Source organism: Antechinus flavipes, chromosome 4 (genome assembly GCF_016432865.1).
Source record: "Antechinus flavipes isolate AdamAnt ecotype Samford, QLD, Australia chromosome 4, AdamAnt_v2, whole genome shotgun sequence".
Taxonomy (NCBI): Eukaryota; Metazoa; Chordata; class Mammalia; order Dasyuromorphia; family Dasyuridae; genus Antechinus; species Antechinus flavipes.
In genome coordinates, this window is record NC_067401.1 from 447,847,581 (window position 1) to 447,869,865 (window position 22,285).

Consider the following 22,285-nt stretch of genomic DNA (forward strand, 5'->3'; position numbering starts at 1 on the left):
GTTATTTTCTTCACTTTATTTTATTTTACTTTTTGTGATATGGCCAATATAGAAATTTCCATATATAATTGATATCTTTTGCTTTACTTCTCGGTGGGTGGGAAAAGTAGAAGAGAGGGAGAATATTTGTAATTCAAAATTTAAAAAGAAAGTAACGTATGTGTACATGTGATATGTGTGTGTGTGTGTGTGTGTGTGTGTGTGTGTGAATTTTAAAATGTATTAAATTTAACATGATAGTACAAATCAAAATATGTTGCTTTGCTGGTCTTTATTCTTTTCTTGAGATCTTTCTGATCTCTTGAATATTTTAAAAATGTTTCACTGATGCTCTTTTTTCTTCAATTTCTTCACAAACATTCTTTCTACCTCTTCTCTTTAACTAAAACCTGATTCTCTCCCTGATCACAGCAGGCTTTTCAAATGGAAATTGTTCCTTTCTCAATCTCAACTTATTGAATGAGGAGGTCTGGATTCACTCCTAGTTTCTCTACCTTTCCAGATAATTATTTACCAACCATCCCTCCAAACTTTTCTTCTAGAGGGAATGAATGAAAAAGGAATTATTAAGTGCTTCCTACTTGTCAAGCACTATGCTAAGTGCAATGGAAACAAATGAAAAAGAGAAAGCAGTTTCCTTCAACAATCCCTTTAAATTCTCCCTGTGGTGGGGCGTAATATTCTCTCTAAAATGTAATGTTCTCTGTTGAGATTTTCTTGGGGTCTTTGGAGGTGACTGGCCTTCGTTTCAGTTTGGTAATCACCACATGAGTAGCCAGAGGTTAAAGTTACAAATCTTTTATTGTCTCCTTCAAAGTCTTGCCTCCTTCAATTGGGGCTTCGCTAGTTGTTCTGGAGGCCTTCGTGTTGAAATCTTTACAAAGTGCTAACTCATTAGAGTTGATAGATTATTGATCTGATCTTACAAGAAGATGTTTTGGGCCAGAACCTGAAACAAGGTACTAAGTAGAACTAATTGATACAATGCTTGTGTTTGTACCTTTACTCATTGGAGTTCGCACATTTGGGAAATTTCAGGGTTTAGTATGAGATATCTGAATTCACACCACCCTTGAAGCTCTTGGGGCCAGAGAGCACTATGGGAGAAAACCCATAATCCCTCTCTCTTGTAACCCATAATTCCTCTCTCTCGTATAAAAGAGACAGAGGCTTTCGGTGAGATTTCAGCTAAATTATGCCAGAAGCCCTCTCTTGGAGGCAAGACAGATTCAACTTGGTGCTGGTTCTGGAGGCTGAAGAAAGCAGAGGCAGAAGCAAAGGACAAAGCGGCAAGAGCTCTTGGAACCAAGCAGAGAGATAGGCCTCTAAGCTAACCAGGCTATATTGGAGATAATAAAAGATCTGAACTTTTATCACCTGGCTGCATTTGGGGTAATTATTGATCTGAACTGATACTAAGGCTGCCTCCAAGAAAACCTCCCCCGAGAAACCTTCCTCGAGAAACCTACCCTCTCCCCCAGAGAGAACTATTCTACTTATTTTAAAAGAACAAGATCACCACATTTTGGCACCCTGAACGTGGGACTGACTCAGATCCTGATCTGATTTCAGTGGAAAAGCTCCAATCCTGATTCCATTGGAAAAACCTCTGATCCTGATCCAGTAGAAAAGACTCTTCAACCCAGAAATTAGAGTGAGTACAACAAAGAAATTTTGTTAAAAGAGTTAAAGTAGAATTTCATCTAAGATGGGACAGATGTTTAGAAAACAGCCTTCTGTTTCTGTTCAAGGAAAATGTTTAGAGAGCCTTGTCAAAGTTATGGAAAGCCAAGGTTTAATAATAATTTTACAGCAGATCACTGAACTTTTGCAAATTGTAAAGCACACATGTCCTTGTTTCTCTCTGGAAAAGGAATTAGATCTAAATGAATGGAAATTGGTAGGAGAGGATCTTTGTCAATTCTATAATAAAAATGAGCCTAAATCAATTTCCAAAGACATACTTAATACATATAATTTAATACAACTAGCTTTATGAAATTTTATAAGTATTAAAATAAGGAAAAAGAAGAAACAGCAGCCGGGAGAGGTGCCAACTATACTAGGTGAAAAGGAGCAAGAATCAGATAACAATGGAGTTAAGTACAATTCTAAGTGTGATACTTCACAGCAGGAGGTATTAGGTGATTCCACACCTCATGACCCTCCCCCCTCAATTAACCCTTCATGGGTAGAGGAAGAAGGGGGAGGAAGAGAGGCAGAAACACAGTCAGCTTCTCCTGTAAAACAGAATTTGACAAGATTAGAAAAAGCATTAATTAAGGCAAAAAATGAAGGAGAAGATATATCTGATTTTATAAATGCATATCCTGTTATTGAAAAGCTTGACTCTTCAGGTCAAAAAGAGAGAAAATACACTCCTTTTAATTTGGAAAAAATTAAAGATTTGAAAAAGGGTTGCACTCTTTATGGGGCTACATCCTCTTATGTGAAGATGTTACTAGATAATTTGTCTTATGAAATCTTAACTCCAAATGACTGGAAATCCATAGCTAAGACAAGTCTAGAACCGGGACAAAATTTATTGTGGCTTTTGGAGTTTCATGAATTATGTAGGATTCAAGCCCAATGCAATAGGCAAACAGGAGCTATTGTACAAGTTGCTTTTGACCAACTAGCTGGTGAAGGTCAGGATGCAGAGAGTTCAGAACAGATTTATTATCCCATAACAGTGTATGAGCAAATTTCTAAGGCTGCAATAAAAGCTTGGAATTCTCTCCCTGGACAGAAAGATAGAAATAATGCTTTCACAAAAATAGAGCAAGGTCCCAATGAACCTTTTGCAGATTTTGTGGGACGTTTGCAAACAGCTGTAATAAGAACCATTGGAGACAATGCAGCAACAGAAATAATGACTAGACATTTGGCTAAGGAAAATGTCAATGAGGTTTGCAAGAGAATTATATGGGGGCTAGACAAAGATGCTCCTTTAGAGGAGATCATAAGACGTGCCACAGTGGGCACAAATGATTATTATGCCCAGACTATGATGAATATGGAAAGACAAGGTCCTTCTTGGCAAAGGAATTCTAGAGAAACCCGTCGATGTTTTCAGTGTGGAAAAGTTGGACATCTAAGAGCCCAATGTAGAAACGGAGATAGAGTGAGAAGACAAGGTGAGAGAGAACCCCAAACCCCATGTCCAAAATGTAACCGAGGCTTTCACTGGGCCTCTGAATGTAGGATGACCCAGAGAAATGAGAGGCAGGACCCAGCTCCAAAGGATCAATCAAAGGACAGGTGGGGCATGATAGCAGCTAAGGTTACACCCAGAGAGACTTTAGAAATTCAGGACTCTGATGTCATCAACCAACAGAAGAGCAATCAGGATTACAGTTGGTGAGAATATAGATTTTTTTAACCCAACTGGGCAGTATCCAGTGCAAACAGTTCCAATGTAATTACCAGATGATGAGGAGAAATCCCAAAAGTGGTAAATAGAAGGGAATTAGATAGGTTAACTGCTTGGGGAAGAGGATCTGCTTATATTTCCACAGGTGGAGAAGGAATCGGATGGCTGACAATGAGACTGTCAAAAGAACTTTAAAATCTTCAGCTTTCAGTTCCTGAAAAACCAGCAACAATCATTGTATTTCTTGAGATGAAATAGAAAAAGAGAAAAACTTCAAAACAAAAGAGATTTAAGAAGCATCTGACACTGAAAGAGCATGGCTGACTGTTAAAAAGGACTTTTAAAATCTTCAAGAATCATTGGATTTTCTAACACAAGCTGAGACTGTTTCAGTTCTTGAAAAACCAGCAAGAATCATTGGATTCCTTGAGATGAAAAATTGTTGATGAGATTTTTTTCAGTACTTCAGAGCTTACAGGAATTATTAGATTCCTGGCACATGAACTAATGGACAATGGATTCCTTATGGACTATTTCTAGGACTTATGGATATGTGTAAATTTTCAGGATGATTCATGTTACTTGATACATTACGACTACCCTGTGTTATATTTCTATGTGCTTATGTATTTTATGTAATTGCAAGAAATCATTGGATTTCTTGAGATGAAAAATTGTTGATGAGACTATTGCAGTACTTAAATTTTCATGTTGATTCTTATTATTTGTTACATTACTATTAGCCTGTGTTATATTGCTATGTGCTTATGTAAATTATGTATAATGCCTCCCATATTGATGGATTTATGTATAGCATGTATATCTGTTTCAAAGTTCTGCCCCATATTGATGGATTTATGTGTACCTGTTTCAAGTGAGCCCCTTCAGAAACCCGCTAATCTGATTTGATTTCCTATTTCCTTTGGTGTTATTCATCTCCCTTCTTGAGGTGTCAGGAAAGGCGTGATCACCTTTTTTGAGGAGTTCTCACCTCCTTGAGAGGTCAGGGAGGTCATGACCACCCTATGTTCTAAAACAAAAGAAAGGGGGAGATGTTGGAATCTTTACAGACTGCTAACTCATTAGAGTTGATAGATTATTGATGTGATCTTACAAGAAGATGTTTTGGGCCAGAACCTGAAACAAGGTACTAAGTAGAACTAATTGATACAATGCTTGTGTTTGCACCTTTAGTCATTGGAGTTGACACCTTTGGGAAATTTCAGGGTTAAATATGGGATATTTGAATTCACACCTTCCTTGAAGCTTTTGGGGCCAGAGAACACTATGGGAGAAAACCCATAATTCCTCTCTCTCTCGTATAAAAGAGACAGACAGAGGCTCTCAGTGAGATTTCAGCTGAACTACGCCAGAAGCTCTCTCCGAGGCAAGACGGGCTCAACTTGGTGCTGGCTCTAGAGGCTGAAGAAAGCAGAGGCAGAAGCAAAGGACAAAGAGGCAAGAGCTCTTGGAAGTAAGCAGAGAGATAGGCCTCTAAGCCAACCGGGCTATATTGGAGATAAAAGATCTGAACTTTTATCACCTGGCTGTAATTATGGATCTGAACTGATACTAAGGCTGCCTCCAAGAAAATCTCCCTGGAGAAACCTTCCTCGAGAAACCTACCCTCTCCCCCAGAAAGAACTATTTTACTTATTTTAAAAGAAGATCACCACACCTTCGGATCTTGGTTTCATTGGGGAGTCGGAAGAGGAGAGCCTGCCTCCACTTCTCTGTCTTTCCTAGTCTTGATTCTGACTGAGTTTGTCCGAGCGACCTCCGGACCTCCTTCTCCAAACCCGCACTCCCTTCTACTCCATCGGTGACGGCGTCGGAGTTGAGCCATGGCCAAGCGCAGAGAGTTCGACTTGACCGGCGCCAAGCAAAACACCGGCGTATGGCTAGTGAAGGTTCCTAAGTATTTGTCTCAGCAGTGGGCCAAAGCCTCAGGAAGAGGAGAAGTAGGAAAGCTGAGAATTGCAAAGAATCAAGGAAGGACTGAGGTATCTTTTACCTTGAATGAGGAACTTGCAAATATCCATGATATTGGTGGAAAACCTGCTTCTGTTAGTGCTCCCAGAGAACATCCGTTTCTCTTGCAAAGTGTGGGAGGACAGACATTGACAATCTTTACAGAGAGCTCATCAGAAGGCCAGCCTGAAGAAAATTCTGAGAGCGGTAATAATGATAAACTTTCATTGGAGGGAATAGTGGTACAACGTGCTGAATGCAGACCTGCTGCCAGTGAAAACTATATGAGATTGAAGAGGTTACAGATAGAAGAATCTTCAAAACCTGTAAGATTATCACAGCAGCTGGACAAAGCTGTTACAACAAATTTTAAACCTGTGGCTAATCATCAATACAATATTGAATATGAGAAGAAAAAGAAAGAAGATGGAAAGCGGGCTAGAGCTGATAAGCAACAGGTTTTGGACATGTTGTTTTCAGCTTTTGAAAAACATCAGTATTATAATATTAAGGATTTAGTGGACATCACCAAACAGCCTGTGATATACCTGAAGGAAATCTTGAGAGAAATAGGCATTTACAATGTTAAGGGAACCCACAAAAATACCTGGGAACTGAAGCCAGAGTACAGACATTACCAAGGAGAAGATAAGAGTGATTAGGAAGACCTCATCCATATGCCCACAAGAAGCTGATGATAGGGTGGGCTTGTGACTGTACTAAGCAAACCCTGCAGCCTTCCTCAAAACTTTAAGCAATCTGTGAAGAGTAAAGTGACTGGTACTTTTTAATTCCTCCAGCTTCATTTCTTTTTTGTTTTTTAAATAAAGTTTCTAAAGTTTGGGGAGGAAGGAAGTTATTTATAAAAGAAATTTGTAATAAGCCAATACAAGGGATTGTTTTGCTTAAAAATTGGTTTTGTTTTCAAGTGTTGACTTTAAAATGTCAAATGAGGAAAGGTTTTCTAACACCATAGGAAAGACTTGAATTAACAGCAGATGTCTTCTTGGATGAAACTTTGTCATTATCTGCCCACAGTGGACAATTGATTCAAAATAAACCTGAGAAAGAGAGACCACCACAGTCTCCTGAATGAAAAAAAAAAAAGAGAGAGTGAGAGAGAATCCCTGATTGTTTTCAAAACTGGAAATAAAAGGAGGGCTTAGTATTTTTGTGGCATGGCAGATAGTAGGAAAAAAGCCTGGGATAGAAGTGAAGTTTGGCTTGATCCAAGACAATGGCCAATCAATATAAGAGGACTCTAGAACATCAAAGGATTAGGTCATTTGGAAACTTGGTTTCATATTTGCTGATTTGGTGATTTATAAGAAATCCCAGAAATAAAGTCCCTACTATCTTCTTAGACTACATTTTTCACATCCACATTGTCTGTCAATTTCCAAGTTGCTTTCCCACTTTCTGTTATGAGTGTACCTATATGTTGTCTCTCCTAATTTAAATTTATTGAGGGTAGAGACTGTTTTACTTTTCTGTCTGAACGAGATAAAGTGAGATCTTTCAAGACAGTTGTGAAAATTGAGTAAGGCTTCATCTATTTCAAAGTTTGAGTAGGCCTGAAGGACTTTAAGCATTAAGTCAAGTGCACACTTAAAGTGTCTCCTCCCTGCTATCTTCTTAAAGACAAAAGCTCCTTCCTGCTATCTTCTTAAAGACATACTTAAAGTCTCCTCTCTGCTATTCCCTCCCTGTCATCCCCCTAAGGGCATACTTAAGCCCCCTTCCTGTTATCCTCCCTATTTCAGCCACATAGGGACAATTACCAAGGAGAAGATAAGAGTGATTAGGAAGACCTCTATCCATATGCCCACAAGAAGCTGATGATAGGGTGGGCTTGTGACTGTACTAAGCAAACCCTGCAGCCTTCCTCAAAACTTTAAGCAATCTGTGAAGAGTAAAGTGTACTTGTTGGTCAAGTTCAATTTCTTGGATAGTTCCCGCGTTTAGAATGTAAGATCCTCAGCCAATAAAGATGAGGGTCAGTGGTGGGAGGGGGAATTTGCGTTAGGGATAAAAGTGCTGACCCTGCCCCCTATGGTGCCTCCTCCCTTCGATTATCTGCTCGATGGGTGGGACGCCCTTCTGGAGAATGTATAATAAACTTTGCTTTGCTTCTAGAGATCTGTCCAGTTGTTTTATTAATGGTTTCTGACCCACACATGTCTATAAAAAGAAGGAATTGGATTAGGTGGATTCAAATCTCTTTCAGTTCTATATCACTGATCCATGATTCCTCTACACGCTATTGCCAGACTCAATAATGTAGGACAGCTTTGGCCATTTCATTAGATGGCTTCATTGCTTATAGAAATAGATTCCTTGCCCTATAGAATCCCAGCATCACAGAAGCACAGAATTGTAAGGTACCTCAATCTAGTCCAATCATTGCCTAAAAAATGATCCCTCTACATCAAATCTGAATAGTGCTCATCCAGGTTTTACTTAGTGTACAATTGATGGAGAAAATATTACTTTTCAAGTGAATTAATTTCACTTTTGGATAATGTTGATTGTTAGTGTTGTGCCACAGTTCCCTTTTAATGTCCTGACCCAATTTCCCTAATTATTCTACTTCATTCATTCTGCCTCAGGCTATAACCATTCCCTTTTAATCATTAGAATGTTTGATTGAATAAAGGTCTTATATCTTAGACCTCAGGCTATAATCATTCCCTCTTAATATTTGATGGGATAAAGGTCTTTATCCATTTTAGACATCATTAGAATATCAGGAGTCTCTCTGGTACCTCACTCCATTATGTCATCCTAGTTGCCTCCCCTCCTCCCCCCTTAGGTCATTCCCATATCAGGTATTTCCCCCATTATGTGATCATTCTTGTTATCCTATAAAAGAATCTACATTAGCTGCTGGATTCTTGGAGACTATAGTCTCATTCAGTCCTGGGACCAAACCATGAATCCATTTGGTCCCAGTAAATCTCTTTCTTTCAAATAAAATATTAAATTGTTCTCTAATCTCTATCCTGCCTCAGTTTCTCCGGCATTACATTAGGAAGCTTTTCCTTATGTTAACAATGGATATATGTTTTTTGAAACCCAAAATCCTTAGCATGGTACTCAAAAGTCATTCACCATGCAGCTCCTCCTAATTCCTTTACCAGAAGTGATAATTTATTCTGTTCAGACTTCACTTCTGACTTTTACTATATACTGCCTTTTATTACCCATATTTGAGCACATATCTTACTTCTTTCCATTTATTATTAGGTAATTAAAGACAATGTCTTATGACATTTATTTGTGTTGTGATATTATCTCCTTATTAGATTGTAGAGCCCATGATAACAGTGTTGTTAAATTCCTTCCTCCATCCTCATGTATTTAAAAACATAAATCTTCTGGTTACTTATTCATTAATATATATAATCCCTTTGAAGTGAAGAACAAGCTCAATTTTCTTTATATATCGGAAGTATTTAGTATACTGCCTAGAACATAGTTTGAGATTTGATATATATCATTTTAATGCCTTTATTTTTCTTTTCTTTCCTTTTCAAGATCTGTGCTTTGTGATAAGGAGCTCCCAGCATGGAAGCTACCTCTATTGATATAGATTATCAATAGATATAAATAAATTATCTCTCTATCCTTTTCTTTGTACACAATTCTTGTTCACAATTTCCCCTAAATTTGCTGCAGTGAATTTACTCAATGTGATGGGGAATTTTTCCTAAGTTAGAAAAAAAAATTGCATGTACCAGCATGTTTCTGAAAATGTCTATCCATTGTTCCTTAATCTAGTTACAAAGACTATTTATTAAAAAAAGATGATATAGCATTGTAGAAAGAACACTAACCATGGAATAAGAACAATTTCATTTAAACCACAATTATGCTATGATATCTGCATTACCTTCAACAAGTCATCTACCATCTCTAGGGTCCAATTTCCCCCAAAGTCCTTCAAGTTCTAAATTATGATGTTATGAATTGATTCTGTATGGTTCCCAGTCTGATATCTATTGAATCATTTTTAGTTGCATATTATCACAGGTAGAAATTGAAGGCATCAGGAGAGATAAAGAAAAGGCAAAATGTCCCTCTTTGCTGATGCTATGATGGTTTGCTTAGAAAACTCTATGGAATTAGTAAAAAAACAATAAGTATCTCTATAACACAAAAATTAATAACATTTCTATATAGCAGTAACAAAATCAAAAAGAGAATAATAGAAATGGAAATTCCATTAAAAATAAATAAAAATTATAAAAACCAAAGTAGTTAACAATATCAGTCTTCTGTTGGTATAATTATTAAATTTTCTTTAAAGAAATAAAGAACAATCTAATTGAAGAAGTATTCAGTACTCATGAGTGATAATGTTAGCATCATCATCATTAGTATTTGCATGAGATTTTAGGACCACTAGGTGATTCAACTGATAGAGGACTGGGTTTGGAATCAGGAAGATTCATCTTCTTCAGTTCAAATATAACCTCAGATACTTACCAACTGTATGACCCCAGGCAAGTCACTTAATATCTTTTGCCTCAGTTTTCTTATATGTAAAATCATCAGGAGAAGGAAATGGTGAACTATTCTAGTATATCTGCCAGGACTTCAAAATGGGGTTATCAAGAGTCAGAAATGACTAAACAATAATAAAATTGGATTTTAAGATTTGTAAAGCAGTTTACAATATTATTATATTTAATTCTCCAACCTAGAGAGTTAGGTGTTATTTTTTTAGTTCAGTTTTACATGTAGCAAAATTGAGCAGACTAAGGTTAAATGTCTTGCCCAAGGACACCCAGACAGAAGTATCTGATTTCAGCTTAGATCTTCTGAATCAGGGCCAATGCTCTAACCACTGTATGACTTAATATAAAAGTAAAAAATACTATCTAGATTAGTTTATAGAGTTAATTGACCAATTAAAAGTCTAACAGGTGTCTCACAGAGTTAGACAAAAGAAACATATTTAGAAAAATGAAGAATCAATAATATAGAGGGAAATGATAAAAAGAAAAGGTAGAATAACAAGTTGTGGAACTTCTATCCCAATTACCCTTTGGCCTGATGAATTGAGTCCAGAGATTGTGGCTGCTATGTTTCTTTCCTAATGTTATAACTCATGTGCCTCATCCCACCCCTCACTATGCTTTCTGTAGATAATGTTCATCAGAATCAATTTAGCTAGACTTAAATAGCTTTTAAAAAGGGACATTTCCTGAAGGTGGCAGACAGAGTTGGTATAAAATGTTCTTCCTTAAGAGTGTATTGGATAATTGGCCCAGATTAACAGAAGAGGAAATAAATTACTTAAATTGTCCCATTTTAGAAAAAGAACTTGAACAAGCTGTTAATGAAATCACTAAGAAAAAATCTCCAGAGTCAGATGGATTCACAAGTGAGTTCTATCAAACATTAAAAAAATGCAGATGATATGATGGTATACCTAGAGAACCCCAGAGATTCTACCAAAAAGCTATTGGAAATAATTCATAATTTTAGCAAAGTAGCTGGCTACAAAATAAATCCCCATAAATCCTCAGCATTTTTATACATCACCAACAAAACCCAACAGCAAGAGATACAAAGAGAAATTCCATTCAGAATAACTGTTGATACCATAAAATATTTGGGAATCTATCTACCAAAGGAAAGTCAGGAATTATATGAGCAAAATTATAAAAAAGTCTCCACACAAATAAAGTCAGACTTAAATAATTGGAAAAATATTAAGTGCTCTTGGATCGGCCGAGCGAACATAATAAAGATGACAATACTCCCTAAACTAATCTATTTATTTAGTGCTATACCAATCAGACTTCCAAGAAAATATTTTATTGATCTAGAAAAAATAACAACAAAATTCATATGGAACAATAAAAAGTCGAGAATCTCAAGGGAATTAATGAAAAAAAAATCAAATGAAGGTGGCCTAGCTGTACCTGATCTAAAATTATATTATAAAGCAGCAGTCACCAAAACCATTTGGTATTGGCTAAGAAATAGATTAGTGGATCAGTGGAAAAGGCTAGGCTCACAAGACAGAATAGTCAACTATAGCAATCTAGTGTTTGACAAACCCAAAGCCCCTAACTTCTGGGAAAAGAATTCATTATTCGATAAAAACTGCTGGGATAATTGGAAATTAGTATGGCAGAAATTAGGCATGGACCCACACTTAACACCATATACCAAGTTAAGATCAAAATGGGTCTATGACCTAGGCATAAAGAACGAGATTATAAATAAATTAGAGGAACATAGAATAGTTTATCTCTCAGACTTGTGGAGGAGAAAGAAATTTGTGACCAAAGATGAACTAGAGACCATTACTGATCACAGAATAGAAAATTTCGATTACATCAAATTAAAAAGCCTTTGTACAAATAAAACTAATGCAAACAAGATTAGAAGGGAAGCAACAAACTGGGAAAACATTTTCACAGTTAAAGGCTCTGATAAAGGCCTCATTTCCAAAATATATAGAGAACTGACTCAAATTTATAAGAAATCAAGCCATTCTCCAATTGATAAATGGTCAAAGGATATGAACAGACAATTTTCAGAGGATGAGATTGAAACTATTACCACACATATGAAAGAGTGTTCCAAATCATTATTGATCAGAGAAATGCAAATTAAGACAACTCTGAGATACCACTACACACCTGTCAGATTGGCTAAGATGACAGGAAAAAATAATGATGAATGTTGGAGGGGATGCGGGAAAACTGGGACACTAATGCATTGTTGGTGGAGTTGTGAACGAATCCAACCATTCTGGAGAGCAATCTGGAATTATGCCCAAAAAATTATCAAAATGTGCATATCCTTTGATCCAGCAGTGTTTCTATTGGGCTTATATCCCAAAGAAATACTAAAGAAGGGAAAGGGACCTGTATGTGCCAAAATGTTTGTAGCAGCCCTGTTTGTAGTGGCTAGAAACTGGAAAATGAATGGATGCCCATCAATTGGAGAATGGCTGGGTAAATTGTGGTATATGAATGTTATGGAATATTATTGTTCTGTAAGAAATGACCAGCAGGATGAATACAGAGAGGCTTGGAGAGATCTACATGAACTGATGCTAAGTGAAATGAGCAGAACCAGGAGATCATTATACACTTCGACAACGATATTGTATGAGGACATATTTTGATGGAAGTGGATTTCTTTGACAAAGAGACTCAATTGAAATTGAGTTTCAATTGATAAATGACGGACAAAAGCAGCTACACCCAAAGAAAGAACACTGGGAAACGAATGTGAACTATCTGCATTTTTGTTTTTCTTCCCGGACTATTTATACCTTCTGAATCCAATTCTCCCTACGCAACAAGAGAACTGTTCGGTTCTGCAAACATATATTGTATCTAGGATATACTGCAACATATCCAACATATAAAGGACTGCTTGCCATCTAGGGGAGGGGGTGGAGGGAGGGAGGGGAAAAAAAAATCGGAACAGAAATGAGTGTAAATATAATGTAATTATTAAATAAAAAAATTTAAAAAAAAACATTAAAAAAATGTTTAATTCTAATACTATGTAAACTATTTGGAAAAATAGGTAAAAAAGGAATACTAGCAAATTCCTTCTATGATAGAAATATGGTAGTGATACCTAAACCAGGAAGAGTCAAAACAGAGAAAGAAAATTTCAGACCAATTTCCCTAATGAATAGTTATACAAAAATTTTAGATAAAATATTAGCAAAGAGATTATAACAATTTATCAGAAAGATAATATACTATGAACAAATGGGATTTATACCAGTAATGCAGGATTGATTCAATATAGGGAAAACTATTACCATAACCAACCATATTGATAAGAAAACCAAAAGAGGTCATATGGTAATCTCAATACAGGCAGAAAAGACAAAATACAGCATCCTTTCCAATTAAAAATACTAGAGAGCATAGGGATAAAGGCAGCTTTCCATAAAATAATAAGCAGTATCTGTCCAAAACCAACAGCAAGCATTATTTGTAATAGAAATAAACTGGACACATTCCTAATAAGATTAGGGGTGATACAAGGATGCTCATTATAACCACCATTATTCAACATTGTACTGGAAATGTTGACTTTAGCAATAAAAAAAAAAAAGAAATTAAGGGAATTAGAATAAGCAATGAGGAAATAAAACTATCATTCTTTGCACATGATATGAAGATATACTTAGAAAATCATCCAAAAACCTGATGGAAAAAATGAACAGTTTTAGCAAAGTTAGAGGATATAAAAGAAACCCACGCAAATCATCAGCATTTCTCTATATTACTGACAAATCCCATCAACAAGAGATAGAAAGAGAAATTCCATTTAAAATTTTGTAAACAAAATAAAATACTTGGGGATCTACCTGCTGAGAAAATGCAAAAGAAAGTCAGGAAAAACTTCTGGTATCTGAATTCTAAAGGGAGTCAAGGATTGTAAAAAGCAAACAGTGAATGATAATCATCATTCCTCTTCTAAGTTTCCTCTTAATATAGGAAAAAAATCTTCATTTATATATTTCAGAGAATTTTATTTTTCCTTCTCCTTGGAAAGAGGATGATGAAGAAGTCATCACTCAGCTCAAGATGAAGGTAGCAAGGAGAGAGTTTTAGGAAAAGGAAGGATGCGTTAAGGGAGAACAATTCTAAGATAAGGATTGAGTTAACAATTCCAAGATAAGGATTGAGTTCTTTCTTCCTGATCAATTTAGCTTCCCAAGTTCTGTAATGCAGGAGAAACTGAGGCAAGATAGAGATTAGTGAGTTTTTGATATTTTATTTGAGAGAGACAGATTGTGCTGGGGACATGTTGCCCCCAGGGCTGATGTCTCAAAGCATCCAGCAGCAAATGTGAGTTTCCCATGAAATATATATGGTTTTAAGCTCAGGCAAATAGACAAAGGCAGGGGGAGTGGGGTGGAGTACAAATTCTGGTGAGTGGAATCTGCAAGAAGGGATCATCAAGCTGGTTTGGACAGGGTAGAAGTTAGAACCATAAATTCTTACAAATTGGGAATAAAGGAGATAGTTAAGCTAGAGCCAGGAAGTCTGAAAAGATAAAGATAGACAATGCCAATTAAGTATCTGAGATAAGACATCTGGAGTTTTATCTTTTGGAATGCCAGGGAAGGCAACAGCCCTAATTATCTCAGGCTTAGAGCAGGAGAGGGAGGTGTTGCAACCAGGGGAATTTAGGCAGAACAATACAAGGACAAGATGCATCAGTTCAGGGAAACTGAGGCAGGGCAATAAAAGGGAACTGTGACACAACAGTTCAGGAACAAAGTATCAAAACTTTAAAAAAAAAGTGTGTTGGCCATTCTTTAACAATAATCTTCAACAACAAAATTTAATCTGATCTATCAATATCTTCATCATTTGCTTAAGCATTTTAGAATTATGTAAAAAAAAGTTACTTAAATATCTTTGTCCTTTGACCCAGAAATTCAGTTACTAGGTATGTATAACAAAGACATCAAAAATTAAGAAATACTCCATATACACCAAAAGAATTGGGAATGCAGTAGATGATTATAGACTAATAGCTAAAAAGTTGTGTGCATGAATGTAATGAATATTACTGTGTTACAAGAAATAATGAATATAATGGTCAAAGAGACATGAGCCCAAGATAGATTGAGCAATGTAAAGGAAAGTAAGTGGAATCAAAAAAGTTAAATACAACATAAATATAAAAAGAAAAAAAATTAAATAATACTAACTAAATGATGTGACATTATAAAATCAAGCTCTTTCCACACACCTCCTCCCCAAAGAGACATGAGATGAAACCTTTCTTCCTTCTCTGTGGAGGCAGGTGATTATAATATCATATCTTATCAATGCATTGACCACTTTTACTGAACTGTATTTTCTCCCTTATTATAAGAAGTGGCCTCTCTATAGGGAAAAGGAAGGGGGAAAAAGAGGGATATTGGGAATTTTAAGTATGATAGGAATTGCTACCTGTTTAATATAGGCTGATCTGTTTTTACTTAATGGAGCTTGAAGACTATGTTTCAGATCATCACTGGAAGAGAAAAGAAGAGTTACTTGATCAGGAATCAATATAGTTGAAATTTGAAGCATAAAAAAAAAAGCCAAAAAGAATTGGTATTAGAGCTTTTAATGGAATTCCCATTGCCCTGGGGATTGTCTTTCTGACCTGTGTTGCTGATTGCTTTGGGGACTGTAGGTACAGGAGGGAATTGTGTTTTATTTGAATTTAATGAGGAATTATATACTTTTAAATCTTATTTTAAATAAAGTTGTCTTTATTGCATTTTATAGTCCACGAAGGTCTCATTGCTTTCTAATCCTGAGTCCGAATCACTGGATTGAACTGAAATACACCTGCTCCAAAGTATGAGATGATGTAAAGAAAATTTAACATATAATTTTTTAAATAAGAGTTTTCTAATCCCTGATATGTGCTGATAATTTTTAAGAACCGGCTCTCCTACAAAAACATGAATACCCAATAAAATTTAAAATTAATAATTAATTAATAATATTAATAAAAATTAAAATAAAAAATAAAATAAAATACCCAATAAAATACTTAATAAAATTTTAAGTTGAATCTACATTAATATTTTCTCATCACTTTATTTAGACTAAGCAATCAGCTAAAGACACTCATACTGAAAATTTGACAATGGGCTACAAGTTGGCTCTAACACACACACACACACACACACGCACACACACACACACACACATACACACACCCCTATACTCCCTAATGCAATACTCCCTACCTCTACCATCATCATTGGAAATGTTTCATTGGAGATTATGGTTACTGGACAAGTATAGTTAAATTCAGAAAGTTTTTCACTTGGTTTACTACAGATTGATGAATTTTGGACCCATACAATTCTCAAATTATCTAAGTTTTGAAATGCTTTGCAACCTTTATTGGTGGGAGGACAAATTGATAAAATTGACAAAATGATACATCCTTAAAGTCTTCAAGGAATGGTGGAATTGGAGACAAGAATGTGATCTGAAAATAACTACAGAAGAGGTTATCATTATCTCCTGCTTCCATTTCTTTGAGTATGACTATCCTCCTGCACTCTTTCTTAACCTCTCCCCCACACAATCTATAACTTCCTTTAAGATGTATCTCATAAACCTTGTCCTCCCATCACCTTGGTTGTTAATATTTTTCTTTCTTTAAACTGTGTGGCTGTGTGTGTATGTGTATGTGTATGTGTGTGTGTGTGTGTGTGTGTGTGTGTGTAATAGACAGAGAGAGAGAGAGAGAGAGAGAGAGAGAGAGAAAGAGAGAGAGAGAGATGGTTAAGTAGCATTTATGAAGCACCTACTATGTGTTAGGCACTATGCTAATTGCTAAAGATACAAGGAAAGGTAAAAATCAAGTAGTTCTCAGTCAGATGTGGGGGAGAGAAAATGCAAACATGAGTATTATATATACATAGAAGAACTTTAGATAAGATGAAGGAAACTAAGGAAATTAGGAAGAAAAAATGAGGAGGAAGAGAATTTTAGGCAGAGGAAACAACCAGTGAAAATGCTGAGATGGGAGATAATGTCTTGTGTGAAGAAGAGCAAAGTGAGTAATATCATAAGATCACAGTGGGTTCAGGCAGATGGGGAAGAGATGAACTAGAAGTTAACTGCCAGAGACAAGAAAAGGCCTCCAGAGAAGTCAAGAAGGATAAGGACTGAGAGAAAGCCATCAGATTTTGTAATTAGAAGGTCACTGGTAATTTTGGACAGTGAAATTTTGATTGGCTGAAGAGTTTGGAAGCTGGACCACAAAGAGTTAAAAAGAAATTAAATGGAAGCACTTGTTATCCATGACTCTTTTAGATGCAAAAGGAAGGAGAGATCTAGCTAGAGATAGTAATAAAGAAAGGAAGATACACATCTGTATATGCAAGCTTTCACACTCACACACACACACACACACACACACACACAGGAGTAGATACATATACATATGTATATAAATCTATGCATATAAATGATGACACACACATATCTCAGTATATATAGACAAACCTACTTTTCATGTGTTGTATCCCTTCAATAGAACATAAATTCCCCAAGAGCAGGATCTGTTTCATTTTTGTCTAACATCTAAGTCAGAATTTTGCACATAGAAGGCACATAATTAAGGATTGTTGGATTGCAATACATTTTACAAATTAGCAGCTACTTATATATTGCCAGAATTATCTTGAAGTGGGGCTGAGACTTTGCCTTTCTTTGTGCCTTTAGTTCATGGCATATGTTGCTGTTGATGAATTGTTTATCTGCGCCTGATTCTTCATGAACCTATTTGGGGTTTTCTTGGCAAAGACCATGGAGAGGTTTGCCATTTCCAGTTCATTTTACAGATGAGGAAACCAAGGCAAAAAGAGTTTAGTAATTTGCCCAGCATCAGCGAGTTAATGCATTCTGAGGCCATATTTGAACTCAAAGAGATGAGACTTCCTAATTTTAGACCCAGTGCTCTGTCCACTATACCACCTAGCCACAAAATTCATGGCAATACAGCATAGTTTCTCAAATTGTAACTTGTGACCTCTTTGGGATTAAATGAATATAGGGGTCACAAAATTATGATTTATTGAGTAAATATTTGATCTCTATATCTATTTTATTTATAATTATATATTTTAATTATAATATGTAGTTATATTAATTTATATAATAATTTATGTAATTAAATAATGATTTATATACCTAGGTTGATGTAAAAACTTCTCAAGTAAAAAGGACCACATAGGGAAAAATTTAGGAAGCCTTAGAAAATGATTTTGAAAGGTTAGATTGACTGTTTTGCCTCTAAGAGTTTCATATTCATTGGCTTCATCTCCCCAGGTATTCTGGGAGTACCTTAAAGGACTTGTGCTGCTTTGCTACCTCCTAGAACATTGTGTGAAGAATATGTAAGATGTCCTAATAAATACATATTGATTGATTCAAGCCTGAAAATATTATCAAGACAGGACAGAAATAAAAGGAAGCGACTTAACATGCTAATTTATTGAACTTCCGATAATATATTGTTATCTACTTAATGACTGATGGCTGGTAGAACAAAAAACCAGAGATGCATATGAAATACTCTCCAATTTTGGTTGTCCCTCCAAACAAACAGGAATACTGAATGACAATGAATCCTGGAGCCTTAGATGGAGTTGTCATGCAAGATAGTGTGCCAAGATGGTGGCTATTGTCTGTACATAAATAGATATGCTCCTCGGGGCCAACATGAAGTTAGGATACTTGATGGCATCCTGAAAAATCAAATAAACAACCATCTCTGCTAGAAAGCAAATTTATGAGGAAACATTAAAATAGCCAAATATACATAGATTGACCAAATGAATATTGTGGAGGGGGATCCTAGCTACAAAAATAATTGATGGGTTGTAAATGCTAAGAAGGCTCAATCAGAGTCGTGTTGCTAGCAGATGTGCTAAAGCAAAGATAAGATGCTATTAGAGAGAAGAGGGGGAACACATCCCCTGGAACAGACCCACTGATCTTGCTTCCCTGGGGAAAGTGGGAAGGAAATTTCCATGCTTCAGTCATATCAAAATGGATGGTGTCCATTTCAGCTCTAGGAGCAGATGAGTCGGTGAGGGAGAAGGAAAAGCTTTCTGTTGGCAGAAGATGCCCTGACATTGACCTCATGGGTTTCTCCCCTTTTTCTTTCTTGATTCAATTAATTTATATGATTCAACACAAACAGACAAAACCGTGCCAGGCCAGGGCGGTGAGCCAGAAGCTTCCATCAGATTCAACAGTCTTCTGGCCGGGGTCCTTGAGTCTGGGTCATGTTTGGGGGGGGTTAGAGCTCAGGTTGTATCCTACCGAGGCAAGGTTACAAAGGGGATCTGTCTGTAAACAGGAACACCGATCTCATTAAGGATAGGGAAAAGAATTCTCTTTCCCAAATGGGGTGTATAAAAATTCTCTTTAATCAAGCAGCTTTATAGCCTAAATTATCATTCTTTTAGATACTGTGAACCACAGAAGCCCATTTCTCTCGGAACTAGATTTTGGGGATTGCCAACTAGAAGTCTTTGGCTGTCAGAAGCCACATTTTAATGCATTGACACAGGGCCCATGTTTTCTTTTCCTTCTTTTTAATCAAGGGCATATTGCAAATATTAAATTAAATTAATTTGCCAATTGCCTTGTGCTGCCTGCTGCTTAAGAAATATCCTAACCTAAAGAAAAAAAAAACTTTGGCATGTGACAAAAGAATTTTAGAACTGAGACCTCAGCTGTGATCTAATTAAACAATGAGAGTTGACAAAATAGTCAGCTCTGTCTGTTAATGACCTCCTGGGGCAGTTAAACACACCAAGGCGAAGAATGGACTGGGAAGGTCATCTTCTTCCCTCTGATAAAGATTCTTGGAGGATCAGGGCCTGATTGAATCTCACTTCAGTTTCTTCCTCAGACATCCAGGCACACAGGAACCCCTGAGGCAAGACTGTCTGGCTCAAGATCCCCCAAACAAAACTTATTCAGTAATGGAAAGCAAGATATTTCCAGATGCCAAACAAACAAAACAATGCAAAAATGCATCATGTGTTCTTCAAAATAATTGAATAGCATAAAAGTTAAATAGAAGAAGGTGGTTATGAATGATGCTGCTGCTAGAACTTAACTTTGCAAAACATTTTCTGTAATATACAATATAGCTTTATGGAAACAACTTCATTTGATTCTCACTACAGCCCTGTGAGATAGATGCTATCATTATCTTCACTTTACAGATGAGGAAAAGAGGTTGGGAAACAGGAGTGACTTGTCCAAGATCATATAGGTAACGACTGAAGCAGGATGGGAATCTAAAGTCTAAACCTGTATATGTACCATTTAGGTGTCTATTTCTGATAGGCTCTGAAAACTACATATAGAAACTAAGGAGAAAACACAAGTAACCATAACTAATGATAAAGAAAGAATGATGAATATATTGATAAGTGCATATATGTAAACATCCACACACAAGTCTATCATCTCTCTATCTCTGTCTTTCTCTTTGCTATTATATCTGACTCTTGCAATCTCTGTGTCTCTGTCTGTCTCTCTCTGTTTCTCTCTTTTTCTCTCTCCTTCCATAGAATCAAACCTATTGCTAACAAGCACATGTGAAAACATCTGCCTAGATATTGAAAAAACCTGTTGTTCCCAAATAACTCTCTTTAACTATTTAGGAACACATTTATAGATAACATTTCTAGAAACAAAATAAAACAGAACATGAGTACCATTGAATTTTACTCAATTCAGTTCAACTCAATTTCTTTTTTAAAAAATCTGGGCATTGGAGATAAAAAAGCAAAAAAAAAAAAAAGGGTGTGTATTCTGGGGTGGAAGAGGGTTATATAATGATGAGGGGAGTACTAACAACTGAAAATTATGGTGGACGGTCAGGAAATTAATTAATCAAGAAATTATTAAGTGCTTATTATATCAGACCCTATGCTAAGTGTTGGGGAATATCAAAACCAAAGTCAAAAAGCAAAATCTTAAAAATCTCTTGCCCTCCAAAAAACTTATATTCTATAGTAGAAAAAATATGCATAACAATAACTATACATAAAGGCTCCTTGGGTTTTAGAGAGTATCTAACTAGAGTTTTAGAGGGTATCTCCTTCCAAGGACCAACTCTTTCACATTGGTTGAGCTTAGGAAATAATCAGTGGTTAATTTAATTAGAATGAAAGGAGAAAACAGAGATTGGAGAGGGTTGGAGTGGAGTCTGAAGAACTAGCTTTGAACTTCAGCTATGCTTTTCGACCTTGATCAAACAAATTTCCACTCTCTGGTGCTTCAGTTGCCTGATTTGTTTAGAATGAGAATGTTTAGTTGAGATGACCTTTAAGATCCTTTTTAATTCTAAAACTTTGAAATTATATGATCCACACACACACACACACACACACACACACACACACACACACATATATATATATATTTATCTTACTTAATATAACCAAATTAATTGTTATTGTTCAGTTATATCAGTGTTGTCCAATTCTTCATGACCCAATTAAGGTTTTCTTGGCAAACCCAGATGGTTTGCCATTTTCTTCTTCAGTTAGTTTGTAGGTAAAGCACTGAGACAAAAAGGGTTAAGTGGCCAGCTTAAGAGTCACACAGCTAGAAAATGTCTTTGGCCAAATTTGAATTCTGGAGGATGAGTCTTCCTGACTTCAGGCCCAGCATTCCATTTATTGCTCTATCTGATATATTAAAGATGCTGATAATTTAATGTATTGCTGAATTTTGGGCTTTTGTCAATTATTTTCTTGTTGTTGAGAACATTAAGGATATTATCTCCATCATAATAATCAACAGAAGTGTTCATTGACTTGCAGCTATTTTTGCATGGCATTGTCAAAATACTAACTCAACCTTTTTAAATAATTAAGGCTATATTTAAGAAGTGGGAGGGGGATTGCAGTGAGGAGGTTTGTTGGTTCAAACTAAACGGATTCACATACTTAATCTGTCTCATCAGGATTTATTCACCTTCTCGTCCTCTAAAACATTGAGATTTCTTTTTAAGTTTTTAATGCAGCAAACATTATCCTACCTGCCACTTCCATTGGGATTTCTGCATGGCTTAGTCTAATTACTCTGAATGCTAGACCTTGCATGCTATGAACAACTTCAAAGAATAAAAAAAAGACTGAAAAGGGGGAGTTTTTCAAGCACAATATCAAGGAGACAAGATAGCATTTTGTTCTCGGGCTATGATGGACAAATCATATGGATAATCTATTAGAATGATGGATGGTACACATTTTAATATAAAACATCATGTGTGGAGAATTGTTTTTTAGAATGTCTTTGAAATTGCTCAGTTGTTGTTTGGTCCAAATATAATATGTAAAGTTTAAAAGTTTTTTTTGTGTGGAAAAAACAAATGTGAGGTGGTGAG

General features: G+C 36.0%; 1 protein-coding gene across 1 annotated transcript; it reads left to right on the forward strand.

Moving 5' to 3' along the window:
* The first annotated feature begins 5,217 nt into the window (after positions 1–5,217).
* LOC127560443 (general transcription factor IIF subunit 2-like) lies at positions 5,218–6,021 on the forward strand. The gene has a single exon (XM_051995026.1). The coding sequence runs from the start codon at positions 5,218–5,220 to the stop codon at positions 6,004–6,006; it is 789 nt and encodes a 262-aa protein (XP_051850986.1). The 3' UTR covers positions 6,007–6,021.
* The last annotated feature ends 16,264 nt before the right edge of the window (positions 6,022–22,285 follow it).

Coding starts and splice junctions, on each gene's coding strand:
- LOC127560443 (XM_051995026.1), top strand. CDS start 5,218: ATGGCCAAGCGCAGAGAGTTCGACTTGACCGGCGCCAAGCAAAACACC.